We start from the raw sequence: 13,537 nt of genomic DNA, 5'->3' as shown, positions 1-13,537 counted from the left end.
GCAAGTGTCTGCTTTCAGAAAATATCAGTCCCTCTCCCCAATAGGCCTCACAGTCTAATCAACCTACCAGTAATTTTTTGGAGTGTGGGAGGAAACCGGAGGACCCGGAGGAAACCCACGCAGACACAGAGAGAACATAAAAACTCTTTGCAGATGTTGACCAGCGCTGCAAGGCTGTAGTGCTAACCACTGAGCCACCCTGCTGCCCATCAATCTCCTTATCATCTATCTATCTCCTAAAATTCTCCAAAATTACAGTTTGTTTTACCATACTGGGCGGGGGGGGGGTTAGGGAGGGGGTCTCTTACTGACTGTGACTGGTCATAAAATAGTTTTATTTTGGGGCCCCACTTTTAGTTTTGCCCAGGGCCCCACTTTGTCTAGAACCGGCCCTGTCAGCAGGCACACACCAACAAGTATGTTTGCTTAGTTGAAAATGTGTCTCAACTGGTGATGATTTCCTTTCATTTATATGCAGCCATGCTTTTAAAACTCCTTTTATTATTAAAAACCCAAGATGAGATTCCTTATACCGTATATTACTCCTATAGCTACACACAAGCTACAGTATCTGATCTGTGAACCAACCTGTGCTCCTGACCGGCTTGTAGAACTGTAGCCTGCAGGCCCACCACCGAGTCACAGTAAATGCACTGCTGCTGTAATTTTGACCTACAAAGACACTGTTTCAGTGTTAAAACTCATAGCCTTATTACCCGTATATACTCGAGTATAAGCCGACCCGAGTATAAGCCGAGACCCCTAATTTTACCACCAAAAACTTGGAAAACCTATTGACTCGAGTATAAGCCGAGAGTGGGAAATGCATTGGTCACAGACCCAGCCAAGTATATAGCCACCCAGCCCCCTATAATATACAGCCTGCCCCCAGTAGTATACAGCCTGACCCAGCCTGCCCCCAGTAGTATACAGCCTGACCCAGCCTGCCCCCAGTAGTATACAGCCTGCCCCCAGTAGTATACAGCCTGCCCCCAGTAGTATACAGCCCCAGTTAGTCCATTTTTAATTATTTTTTTACACGGCTTGACTCGTGTATAAGCCGAGGGGACGTTTTTCAGCACATTTTTTGTGCTGAAAAACTCGGCTTATACACGAGTATATACGGTATATATATTTAATATATAAAAAGCTTTGACTATAATAAACTCTGAACAATGCACCTTTGACAGCAGTCACCTGTAGGAAGATTAGAGTATGTAACTGCTGGGTGCTAACATGCAACCAAGTTCACCTACATTGCTTAACACAGCCAAATGGAAGGAGTAACAAAAATAGGCCAAAAATTTTTTCTGAATCTCAGATAATTCCATAAGAATATTTCATCCATAATTAGGACCAAAGCTTCAGTTTTGAGTTAGTTTCACAGCTATATACAGTACAGGCAGTCCCCGGGTTACATACAAGATAGGTTCTGTAGGTTTGTTCTTAAGTTGCATTTGTATGTAAGTCGGAACTGTATAATTTTATCACTGTAACCCTAGACAGAATTTTTTTTGTTCTCTTTGACAATTGGATTTTTGAAATGTTTGGTTGTCATAAGAACCATTAAAGAGGATTAAAGAGGACCTGTCACCCAAATTTTGGGCACTAGGAGCTGCTTACTAAAGTAAGCAGCTCCTAGTGCTTGAACAAACGCCGCATTGTTACAGTGATAGCGTTACCAGAAACCTCTGGAAACGCTATCAAACACTGTGGCGTGTAATTGTCGGACAGCTCGCAAAGCTGTCCGACGTATTCATGAGAGGGCGGGGTTGGGGCGTGGCTAGGGACGGTGATCGCTGCCTGGCAAGCGGCAATCACTGCCGGCCAATGGAGCGAGCGGGGCGTCCGAGGAAGAGGCAGCGCCTCGGACCGCCGCCTCATGAATACGTCGGACAGCTTTGCGAACGGTCCGATGATTACATTGTACCCCGCCGTAGTGTTTGATAGCATTACCGGAGGTTTACGGTAACGCTATCACTGTAACACTGCGGCGTTTGTTCAAGCACTAGGAGCTCCTAGTGCCGAAAATTTGGGTGACAGGTCCTCTTTAATTGCAGCTTAATTCCAGACACCTTTGATAACTATTATAGCTGTTTATTGTAGCATAAGGATAAAGTACGTACAGTAAATTCCCAACATCCAGAGGTCCATTTTTAACGAGGGGTCGTTGTTAAGTCAGGTGTTCTTAAGTAGGGGACCGCCTGTATATGGTTTTCAAGATCACTGAATGACCTATTACTTTGTTTACTGTAAAATTATCATTTTAGCCATTTACTTTTACCATTAACCAGATCTCTCTATTTAGATGAAAGATAAAGAAATTGAAAAATTAAAGGAAACTCTCAAGTCACAGAAGGAGACAATGAAAAAACTTGCTGCAGAACTCAAACAAGAAGCAAGGGAAATGGTAGGAGACATATTGGCAGGTTTATTTATTTGTTTAAAGGAAACCTACCACTTGTAGTGGCAGGTTTCCGATGGAAATACCGGGCACCAGCTCAGGGTGAGCTGGTGCCGGAGCTTATTTTAGTTAGTGTTTTAAACCGCGGTATCGCGGTTTAAAACACTTTTTAAACGTTATAGCCGGCGCAGGCAGGTACGCGCTCGGCGCTTACCGTGCACGCGGCTCTCATTCACTTCCTATGTAGCCGCATGCACGGTAAGCGCCGAGCGCGTACCTCCCTGCGCCGGCTATAACGTTTAAAAAGTGTTTTAAACCGCGATACCGCGGTTTAAAACACTAACTAAAATAAGCTCCGGCACCAGCTCACCCTGAGCTGGTGCCCGGTATTTCCATCGGAAACCTGCCACTACAAGTGGTAGGTTTCCTTTAAGACAGAAATGTGTCTTCATTTGCAATAAAGAAACTGTCTATATAGTTTTTAGACCTTTTTTTTTACTAGTATGAGAAGAAGGGCGTGCAGGAAAAGGGACATGCGTCATGAAATTATGCAAATGCAACAAACTTTTGGCACAATTCTCTGAACTAATCTTAGCAAACAACATTGGAAACTTTGATAAATTTTGTGCAAATAAAGTGTCCATTTTGCTCAGTATTACTTTTGGACACACAAACTTTGCCCCACTGTGTTACTTGCTGTGAAGCTGTTCTCCCTTTATTACCATACTACATTTCTCCCAATACCGTAAATCTTATTTCAGTTATTCATTTGTTCACCTTCTATTCAACAAACTAAATAATAAAGCAACTTCTCCTGCAGAAGATTTTTTTAGTACATAGAATAAGAAGTTATTGCAGCAGAACTGACTCCCACTGCAGTGTATTTTTTGTCACCTACCTGTATTATATGATGGCACAAGTTCGCCAAAGAGCGGACAGCTGCTTTCTGTTAAGGCTCACAGAGGTGCCGTCCCAGGCAGGGGTGCCTATATAAAAAAGCATATGGAAAGTTTTGTCTCCGAGGTACTAACTATTTAAAGGGGTTTGCCCATTTAAGAAAATACTCAATTATTAATCCCATAGTGATGCTCACATGATAAAGATAACTTTTAACCCCTTTACTTTGCCTCCAATGACTGCATCAACTCCTCAATGTAAGATTCAGCTCTGTGGGAGAGCACTAGCTGAGTAGACACATCCTGATTCCTCTGTGCTATGCTCCTGCACATCCTCCTATCATTCTGTCTCCTGTTGCTGTGTGCTGTACAGGAGCACAAAGGGGGGGCTGAGAGATGAGGAGTCTCATGTTGTTTTTTGAAATGCATTACCTTGTCAGGGTGCAAGGTAAATTGTAACACACAATCATTTGTAATGCGAATGATTAGAGAAAGCAGAAAGGCAGATTTCCACTGCAGATTAAATGGGCTTCTGTAACCTGTCTTTAGTGAAAAATGAGGTCCCTGCTGACAGGTTCCCTTGATTGAATTATTATATCTGGTGAGAAACATGTATTTCTTTCTTTCATGTTTCTTAGGTGCACAATACACTGCTGCGAGAACAGAAAAAGTGGGAAAGTGAAAAAAGAGATGCTCTTCAAATACAAAGGCAGACATTAGAGGAAGAGAAACTGCGAGAAATGGCAGATCTGCGAGAAGCATTGGAACGGGAGCGCAGGATGTCTATGACATTGGAAAAGAAATGTGCTGACATTCAAAATGTAAGATTGCCCAATAATGAAAGGAATTGAGTCAGCATAAACTCTCTTACCTGATACAATTACAATCAGGTATTTTCATAACCATGAATGATGGAGGATGTAAATTTAACCATGTACTAATGGGCATCAATTATAAGTGAGGGGTTGGCAGTGATACAGAAGGTGAAAACATATTGGTAGTGTTATTAATAACTGTGATAAACAGCTATTCCTTCTGTTCCTTCTGTTATTTGTAATTTGTGGATAAGCCACTGCCAGAGAAAGGGATTTTAAAATGCAACTTGATCCTCCTTTCTCTCAATATCTGCCATCAGAGGAAATGTGACCGTATATACATTGGATGGTTGGCTGTTTCTACGGAAATCATCTGTTCATCTGACATTCATCTAATGTGTATAAGCGATGACCATCATTACAGTCTTCATAGGTGCAGAGCATGCTGCTTCAAGAACCTAAAATCCTATCAGTTTAAATCTTTAGCTCCTCCTCAGGGGAAAATGCCATCTACAGGGTTCATGGAGAACTTGAAAACACAAATCCAGCTCACCTCTGTCCACAGTACAAGTTCAAAGTTTCTGAATGCAGGAAAATGGACCAGCACAATCTCCACAAGTGCACATAAAATTCAAAGGCTTTATTTCATCTTCAGGTAAAAGATTACAATTAACCAACATGAGAAAGACTAAGAGTATCCATCTGATGCGTTTTCAAGTCACCATAGACTCATCAACTATCATCTATGATTCACCACAGATTCACAGATTGTGCTGGACCATTTTCCTGCATTTAAAAGTTATCAAAAGGGTTTTTTTCAGGTAAATTACAAAAATATATATATTTTTTTTTTGAACTGGGTTTCTTGGAAGCAATTTACAAGAAAATAGTATTTTCAACTCCCTGCTCACCCGTCACTGCTATCCTATAATTTCTGTTCAGGTCCGGGTTTGGTCCTCAACCAGTAACAAACGTGATCAGTGCTGGTGTTCAAATGCCAACTACTTCGGCAACACTGCAAAACCGGCATTTCTAGTGAACTTCTGTGTTGGGTTTGGGGGACCCGAATCCGCTAAGTTCAGTATGAACCCGAACTTTGCAGTTCAGGTCCACTCAAGACTATTTCTCAGGGTTTTCCAACACCATAGTAAAACACTAGCGGAGGCTTCTCAGCCAAACACTGGTTGTGTCTGTAGACACCCAGGTAGAGAGAATATTGGGTGGGCGATAATTGTAGATCATTCTAATCCTGTTACTGGCCTGTTAGAGATCCCTATTTAATATAATTTTAATTACCGGTAAATGGGCAACTGCTGTATTTTAACATTTTGATTAAAAGTAGAGGTTTGGCCACCATCTTTAGTGTGGTGATTATACATTGACAAGCGGTAAAATGACTGTATACTCATATTGACTCAATATATTTTTATTAACAGCTGATTCAGGAGCAAGAAATTCACCAGCGTTCCCTACAGCGTGAAAAGCAAGAGGCTTTAGATGAATTACGCGCCATCCTAAAAGAAGAGAAGCAAGAGGAGATGAGGAGGCTGGAACAAGAGCTTGCACAAGTATGACCAGCCAGCTGATATTACAGGGGGGTGTCCATTTATTTTAAACAGGCAAAAAAAGTTTATCTGTTCCTTTTAATTCTTAGGTCTTGTTGTAATAATACAGCATGATGCATAACCAATGTCATACGACACAACTACAAAGTCTGGTACTACTACCCCACAGTAACCACAGATTATATCTTTTTTTCCTACGTCAACAGTTGACCTTACTTCTTTAGTGAAAAATGTTGCATTCATTTTGTGAGATGTATACCATAGCTGAAAATAGGTTTTTTTTGTTATTATTTAGGAAAAGGAGAGGGACATTGAACGTTTGAAACAGCGGCTGCAGCAAATGGAGGAAGAGCAGCATGAGCTCAGGGCTGAAAAGAATGAATCCATTTTCAGAGAGCGTGAGGCAGTGGCCCAGGCTGAGCGAGCGGAGAGGGCCCTCGCCAGGGAGATCAACACTGCTTGTGAGCGAATGCAGTGCACCCCTGGGAGGCCTAAAGCACAGAGCCCATCACGGAGCAGACATGGGTAAGTGGCAGATCAGTAAGAAACATGGAGATCTGTAGACTGTATAAAGTGTAGTGATTAAATGTATTTACAGCTACAGATCATAATAAAGGCTTAGAAAGTATTAGGTTTAATGTGCTGATATAGAATGTCCCATAGAGTGCTTGATAACAGGAATGTGCCTTGCAGGAGTCCTTCTCGCCCTTCCACCAACCAAGCTCTGAAGGTGCTGCATGAAGTAAGTGAGGAAACCAACCAGTTCATCCATGAATTACAACAAGAAGTAGAAGCTCAGAAGCGCACTCTACTACATGTACAAAGAGAGAAGGTAAGAGTGATGTTAACCGAGGCAGTGCTCATCTGGGGAAGTCATGTTGATATTTCTCGGTTTTCTTTTGTGTCCATACTGTGTCACAAACATGAATATTCTATGTTTTAGGACCATATTATAGAAATAAACTCTAGTCTTTTTCAGACTTCCAAGTTTCTGGATATTAGAGTTTAGTTTCCTAAACTATTACAGGTCAAAATCCTGATACTTACACCTCTCAGTACAAGACTATGATGAACAAGTGTTCGTACAGAGAGAGGGGTATTGCCTCGTGCACACGACTGTGTGGTCGAATTGGGCCACAAAAGTACAAGTTTTATGACCACTACACCACAAATCCGGGCAGGAATAGGACCTGCTCTATCTACTGTGGTGCAGCCACCCAGCTCCGACACCATGGAGTTGGACACGGGGTGCTTATTAGAAGTCAATAGCACCTGTGAGCTAGCTGCCGTTTTGTGCTTGAGACCTAAGCAGCAATAATCTCCTCATTGGAAAAAAGCATGGTGCAAGTTGAACATTGCTTTTCCCAAGTAGATTTCAGGGAACATTTTGATTTTTGTTTACTGTTGATAAATTCATGTTGGTAAAAGGACATCTACCATCACATTTACTGATGGTAGACTGCCCAAATGTACTTGCTCGTTCCTTTATCCATCTTATGTTACAAACCCAACCTGCCTAAGCAAGGATTTTCTTTCATTTTGCCCAAGAACCCCTGCCAGCCTCTGTCACTTGCTCCTGCTGATTATGTGTAACTAATGCTAAACAGTTATTTTGCCTATTGAACAGGAACGTGAGCTACAACAAATAAAAGAGCAGATGCAACTAGAGAAGGAAAAGGCTTTGGAAATGTTAAAAGATAGGCTCATACAGGTAAGATTTTATAAGGCAGTGGTTTCATATATGACTCTAAGTCAAAATTCTTTTTGAGTAAGATGCGCAAAGTTTATTAAGAGTCCCATACTTTTGGGCAAAATAAAATGTTATTTATGGCAGCTACGTGCTATGATCTACACCAGTTCCTTTAATAAATTAGAGTTAGTCTACATTGAGACCAACATAGCTAAATGTGTGCTCCCCCGGCTGTAGCCCAGGAGAGCACAAGTCGGTGTGCTGGAGAGAAGGAGGGATGAGCAATGCTTACCACTCCCCTCTACATAGGAAATAGTGCTCAGCGGACACAAACACGGGGAAAGATAGAGCATGGTCTGTCTTTTCCCCGTGTACGGTGCGGTTGTGGCACTGTACCCCTGCCATTTCACCATAGGCGTCTATGGGGACGTATATCCACCGCAAACTGACGAAATTTATTCAAAAAATACGTAGAAAAAAGCCACAGAAATATTTCCCTTAATGTTGCTGCATTCAATAACTCTTATGTTAATAAATCAAAATTAATAAATATTTTTTTTATTTAAATTTTAAAAAATAAGTAAAACCAGAAGGGGAGGGTTGTATGAACAACATTCTTAATACATGTATAGACAAGATGTAAGAGGTTTTGGACAGTATTAGTAGATACCCTCTGATTTAACTCTTCAGGAACACATAGAGGAAATCACAAACTTGCAGCGGGAACAGTTACGGGAGTCCAATGGAGGGGAGAACCAGTCTCTACGGCAGCAGCTCAGAGAGAAGGACAATGAGCTGAGAGCCATCCAAAGAAACATGGCCAAGTGGAAAGATGAGACCGCTACTAAACTCGCGCGAAAATTTGAAGAGGAACTTAATGCAGAGCTAGAAAAGTAAGTGACCCATGTGGTATTATTCACAGATGAATAAAAATTATTATTGTGATAGCAAATAAAAGGCCTATACCATATAAAAACTGACCATATACTGGTATACAGTATATACCATAGCTAAAAGAAAAAAGTTGATTCCATAACTTGATTCCAGCTATTAAGTTATATTGCTGCTTCCTCTGTGAAGTTCGGCTGCATCACCTCTGCCCATTAATGCAAATCTCTACAGGCGGTCCCCTACTTAAGAACACCCGACTTAAATATGACCCCTAGTTACAAACGGACCTCTGGATCTTGGTAATTTAAAGTATTTTTGCCTTAGGCTATAATGAACAGCTGAAACGGTTATGAAATGTGTCTGCTATGAAGATTTATTGTTAATCCTGGTTCTTATGACAACATTTTTAAAATCCAGTTGTCTCAGAGACAAAAAAAATTTTGGCTGGGGCTACAATTGTAAAATATACAGTTCCAACTTACATACAAATTCAACGTAAGAACAAACCTACAGAACCTATCCTATACATAACCCGGGGACTGCCTGTAATTGCTTAATTTTCTCTTTTTTTTACTTTGTTTCTTCTACTTTTTGGAATGTTGCATATAAGTAGCTGTTTATTCCTACAGATGCAAGGTGGAGTTTCTAAGAGAAAGGTAACTGGTAACATGGTTAAATAACAGAGATGTAGTTAGGTATTCATCATATAACACTGCATGTACATGGAAACTGAGGAGACATTTATAAATGCATGAATAAGGGAATCTGATTTACAATTTTCCGATATATTTTCTGTTTCAGTTCCTCATGATTTTCTAGATGTCTGCTTGCTGTCATTCTATAGGAAGCTTCATTGTTTACTTCCTGATTACATTCTGTGATACTCCGGGCGCATTCACACGATGCATTGCGTCACGTTTTTTGATGCGTTTTAGCAAATGCAGTGGAATATAACCACAGCATCAAAAAAAGGCGACGCAACGCATAGTGTGAATACGCCCTCAGGGTGTGGTCACACGTTGAGTTTTTCAGATGCAGTTTTTGAAACCAAAAGCAGGTGCGGATCATAAAGGGTTGAGACAAATAATTAAAAGGTGCTGCTCCTCCTCCTACTTTTACTCCATTCCAGGTATGGGCACCAAAAACTGCATCTGAAAAACTGAACGTGTGATTGCACCCTAAGGAGCCGTGCAACTGTGTGACATGAAGTAAATGCTTTATAACAGCAAGAAAAAAACAAGAGAAGAGGGAGAAATTAATACAGAAAGTATATTGGAAAATTGAAAAATCCAGCATGATAAACCAGGGACATTACTCATACAAACAGGCACCGTGTCTGTGGTAATGTTCTTATATTTGTTATCCATGGCCTACTTCCTTCTAATATCAACTTTTTGTAGATTATGCTAATTCCATGGGGCAGGAAGCACCCCACCTGGTCCCTGGGAAAGAAAATCTTGGTGCAGCCGGTGCCTGGTTACTAAGGCTTAGGGATCACTGCTACATTGGACAGAGGCACTTTTGTTATAAACCCACACCTTGTTTTGGATTCAAAATCTTGTATAGAAAGTTACTTTGTGCAGCTATCAATGTCCCTCAGTACTGTAACTTACCATATCTGCATCATTCACTCATAACTGCAAATGTATGAGGTGTAACCTAGAATCTACAGGTATTTCAACCTTCGGGCGGCACATTGGTAAAGAGGGCATACAAAAAATGGTAACTTATGAATGAGCCTAGCGTGTAAATGTGTCAGTATATCCATGTGTGAAGTGATATTAGTTTTCTTTCCTTAGATTTCTTCTATACATCTCTCTTCTAGCCATATTGCCCAAGAGTTCATACATTTCTGTTTTATGAATCAATTTTACACTAAGCAGGAAGATTTGTGCTCCAGAAATGTTGGTGTCTTTATGCAGATGTCAGTGAATTGGTCAGTGTTCAGCTGTAATAGGAAAGAGGGGCTGCACCGAGATAAGATATAATGGGAAGAAATTGCTGTGTTCTGTGTTTTAAAACGTTCTTGCTTTAGGCTCACGGTAACTGATGCAATTCACCGACTAAACTAGGGCCTTAGCCATATTGGTTGTCATCCTACTGATGAACCAATCCTATTTCACTATAGGAAACCTTTGGGGTTGTTACTTAGACTTCAGAAAAAAACAATTTCCCTAGTTTTGCACAGACATTTATAGGATTACAGCAGCAGCATAAAACTCCTTAGAGGTTGGGGCAGGGGAGAGGTAACATAGAGATGAAACATACATATCCTGCCCCAGCTGCTTAGACCTCAGTTTCTTGGCCTGAGAGAAAGTGTCGGGGATGACATGACTGCTGCAGCACATCAGAGGTGTTATCAGTTACAGGAACAATTCAGCTGAGATGTAAACTGTGATGCCACTGCAGCAGCCATGCTATATTCACCTCCATGGTGACACCCACGCTGCCCTCTGTATATAGATGCTCAGCCGTGACGTTACCTCACTAAAGCCTCATAGAGGGAGCATATAGAGACTATAGAAGGTGCTGTCCATGTGATGTCACCTCTGAGCCTCTCAATACAAATGGAGACCGGCGGTGATGGGTGGTAATGCGCAGGACCAGCGCACCGGAGACTGGTGAGTATTTCTTGTTTGTTATTTCTACAGCTCTGGGCCCATATTAAAAAAACAGTCCAAAGGCATTATGTACTGAGATTACATACAATAAGTGTACAACAGTGCTTGTGTCTTGAAGTTGCATGATAGTCATCCAACTATTTTAGTATGTGGGATAATGACTGGCTTGTGATTGGTGACTGAGAGGTCATAGTTCATTTGTAACTAACCGTGAGAAACCTACATTTTTACTTCCTAGTGTTCTTGATGCCATAAATTGTTGAACTCCAAACAAAAAAAGACTGAATTTTTTTTTCCATAAAATTACTATTAGTTACTTACTGTTGATGTCTATTCATGTGTTCTACATATCTAATTTTGTGTACAGAAAGCATTGATTTGGCATCTTTTATATATATTCTACAGAAGTTTGTCCAGGAGTAAAGCTTCAGATACTCACAGGACCCCGGAAAGAATGGCATCAACAGTTCGCAGACTGTCATTGGTGAGTCTCTCCTTGTGGCAAGTTGGCCAACCTATTAGTTACGTACTGTATTTCACCGTGATACTGCGGTTTAAAACACTAACAAAACTAAGCTCCGGCACCAGCTCACACTGAGCTGGTGCTCGGTAGTTCCCCCTTATACCTGCCACTTCAAGTGGTAGGTTTCCTTTAAGGGCAAATTATAGACCACTAGTAATGTCCATGGAGGGAGGATGTGCCAACTGAGTGAGAAGCAAAGCAGGGAAGACACATCCTAATGCAGTTAAAATTGAGGGTGTTATATTCACGGTTTCATTTTTGGATTGGGTATGATGTCCTTGACACCTTTGACACAGGTTTTTAAAATGATTTCTATTAGGGAGATTTTGTAATTTCAATCACTCATCTGTTTAGTGAATTAACATTTTGACATTTCAATGATAACAGGAAAGGAAGGACAGTGCCCATATGCGGTCAGCCTCCAGCCCCTCTCTCAATGGTGCTGTGTCACCGCATGACTTCAGTGCCCTGAAGATTCTGCGCAATTTGCAAGGGAGAGTAAAGGAACTGCGGGCGGATAATGCAGGATACCATGGCAGGAGCATGGAGGATCTGAGTATGCCAAGGACTGACCTGGGTGGCTCATATCGAGAAAAAGTAATGGAAAGAGCTTATTTTTTTGTTTGTATGTATTATTGCTTCCCACTGGTGGACATATGAAACCAGAAAACCAAAATCTCAATCTAATGTTTTTTTTTCAGTTTGGATAGTATACAGCGTTCCTCTACATAATGTTTTACATGTATTAATTTAGGACTTGTATGGTTTGGCTTACAAATATTCACATGCCCTATATATAAATAGAGGGTTATTTCCAAATCAGCATCTCTTGCTATAGAAAGGAGGTGGAGCTTCAGGGAATCTAAATAAAAAACTTGATTTTAGATCACATCACAGATTGAAACTGGTCCCTATGACCCTCTAACAAAAATGAATTGTTCAGTGTGGAAAACCCCTTAGGAGCACAGGTTATATGGGTTGGGTTTACATACGGACTGTTTGCGGGGCAGACAATTTTATTTTCCAGGTACCACGGTAAGAGGGTTACCCGGCCCGATCCCTAGTAAAAAAAATTTTGGGTGCAGGCGGTCCCCACATACAAAAAGGTTGGGGAACACTGCACTAGAGCACTCAGAACGCAGCTGCAATCCTTGAATAAAAATGCATTTTTACAGTCCTGCTCCTACCAACAACACACACAGAGATCTTGTTACACAGCTCTCTGGGGCCAACAGCTGAAAGTGCAGCTTTGTGTGGTCAACATTTCTGAAAGATTCCCTTTGTAGACTTTAATATTGTATTTTTATGATATAACCAAGAAATTAATAAATACAGAATTCTTTTTTTCTGATTTCAGAGACCTATTATAATGGAACGACCCATGCCACAGATGCAGGGATATATGAGGAAGTAAATCTTGCAGTATTTAAGACCATCAGAACATGTGAGACAACAAGACTGTGACCAATAGCTATGTGCATCTGGTCATCCCTACTAATTTCTATTAACCTTCACCAATTTACTATGGACTTACTATGGACCTATGATCATGCTGAAGAAGAGTAACTTAAAACATTATCTAACACTGTGAATTTTTGTTATGTATACTGTGAAAATCAGATTTTAGAAATATTACGGAACTGCACCATAATCTGCCATAGACTGGTGTAATAACATGAGTTATATCCTTAGTGTAATCATTATTTATAATATAGAGTAAAAAATTGACACTGTACTTTTTATTTTTATATATGGTTATCTGGGTTTGTATTCTTCAATGTATTTTTTCTTTTTTAAATAAAACACTTTTTGTATTTTGTTTTTCAGCTAAGCATACATGTTTTTTTTCCAAAGGAATAAAAATAAAATAAGCCACAACCAAGACTAAGCCATAACTAGACACATAGGGGAGATTTACTAAGCCAGAACACTGGGGCAAGGGTTGTCAAAATAGCATTTCAGCTCATTTTTTGTCTACTTGTACCATGGTTGGCACTTTGGGGGTGACATGGAGCCGAATAGGTGGGCCTGCCAAATTTACTAAAGTCAGAAAACAGCGGAGACGGCTCCTTAATTTTAGACCAGGTTTCCATCAAACCTGACGGAAATCAGGGGAGAGCGGGTTACTATTA

General features: G+C 40.7%; 1 protein-coding gene across 3 annotated transcripts in view; it reads left to right on the top strand.

Annotated features, from left to right (window-relative positions):
• LOC140121850 (uncharacterized) overlaps positions 1-13,231 on the top strand; it is a 66,202-nt gene extending 52,971 nt beyond the window's left edge. For 2 of the 3 annotated variants that reach the window (XM_072141963.1, XM_072141944.1), the window contains 11 exons: positions 2,309-2,410; positions 3,939-4,121; positions 5,552-5,683; positions 5,976-6,205; positions 6,374-6,512; positions 7,308-7,391; positions 8,061-8,263; positions 8,891-8,917; positions 11,288-11,366; positions 11,793-12,002; positions 12,763-13,231. In XM_072141963.1, coding sequence (XP_071998064.1) covers positions 2,309-2,410; positions 3,939-4,121; positions 5,552-5,683; positions 5,976-6,205; positions 6,374-6,512; positions 7,308-7,391; positions 8,061-8,263; positions 8,891-8,917; positions 11,288-11,366; positions 11,793-12,002; positions 12,763-12,819 — 1,446 coding nt within the window. In that variant the 3' untranslated portion in view covers positions 12,820-13,231. The remainder of the gene's footprint in view (positions 1-2,308; positions 2,411-3,938; positions 4,122-5,551; positions 5,684-5,975; positions 6,206-6,373; positions 6,513-7,307; positions 7,392-8,060; positions 8,264-8,890; positions 8,918-11,287; positions 11,367-11,792; positions 12,003-12,762) is intronic. The other variant, XM_072141953.1, reaches the window with a different exon arrangement.
• The last annotated feature ends 306 nt before the right edge of the window (positions 13,232-13,537 follow it).

The sequence above is a fragment of the Engystomops pustulosus genome, chromosome 1 (genome assembly GCF_040894005.1).
Source record: "Engystomops pustulosus chromosome 1, aEngPut4.maternal, whole genome shotgun sequence".
NCBI classification, from domain to species: Eukaryota; Metazoa; Chordata; class Amphibia; order Anura; family Leptodactylidae; genus Engystomops; species Engystomops pustulosus.
Note: the sequence above shows the minus strand (reverse complement) of the source record. Positions and strands in the feature narration are given on the sequence as shown.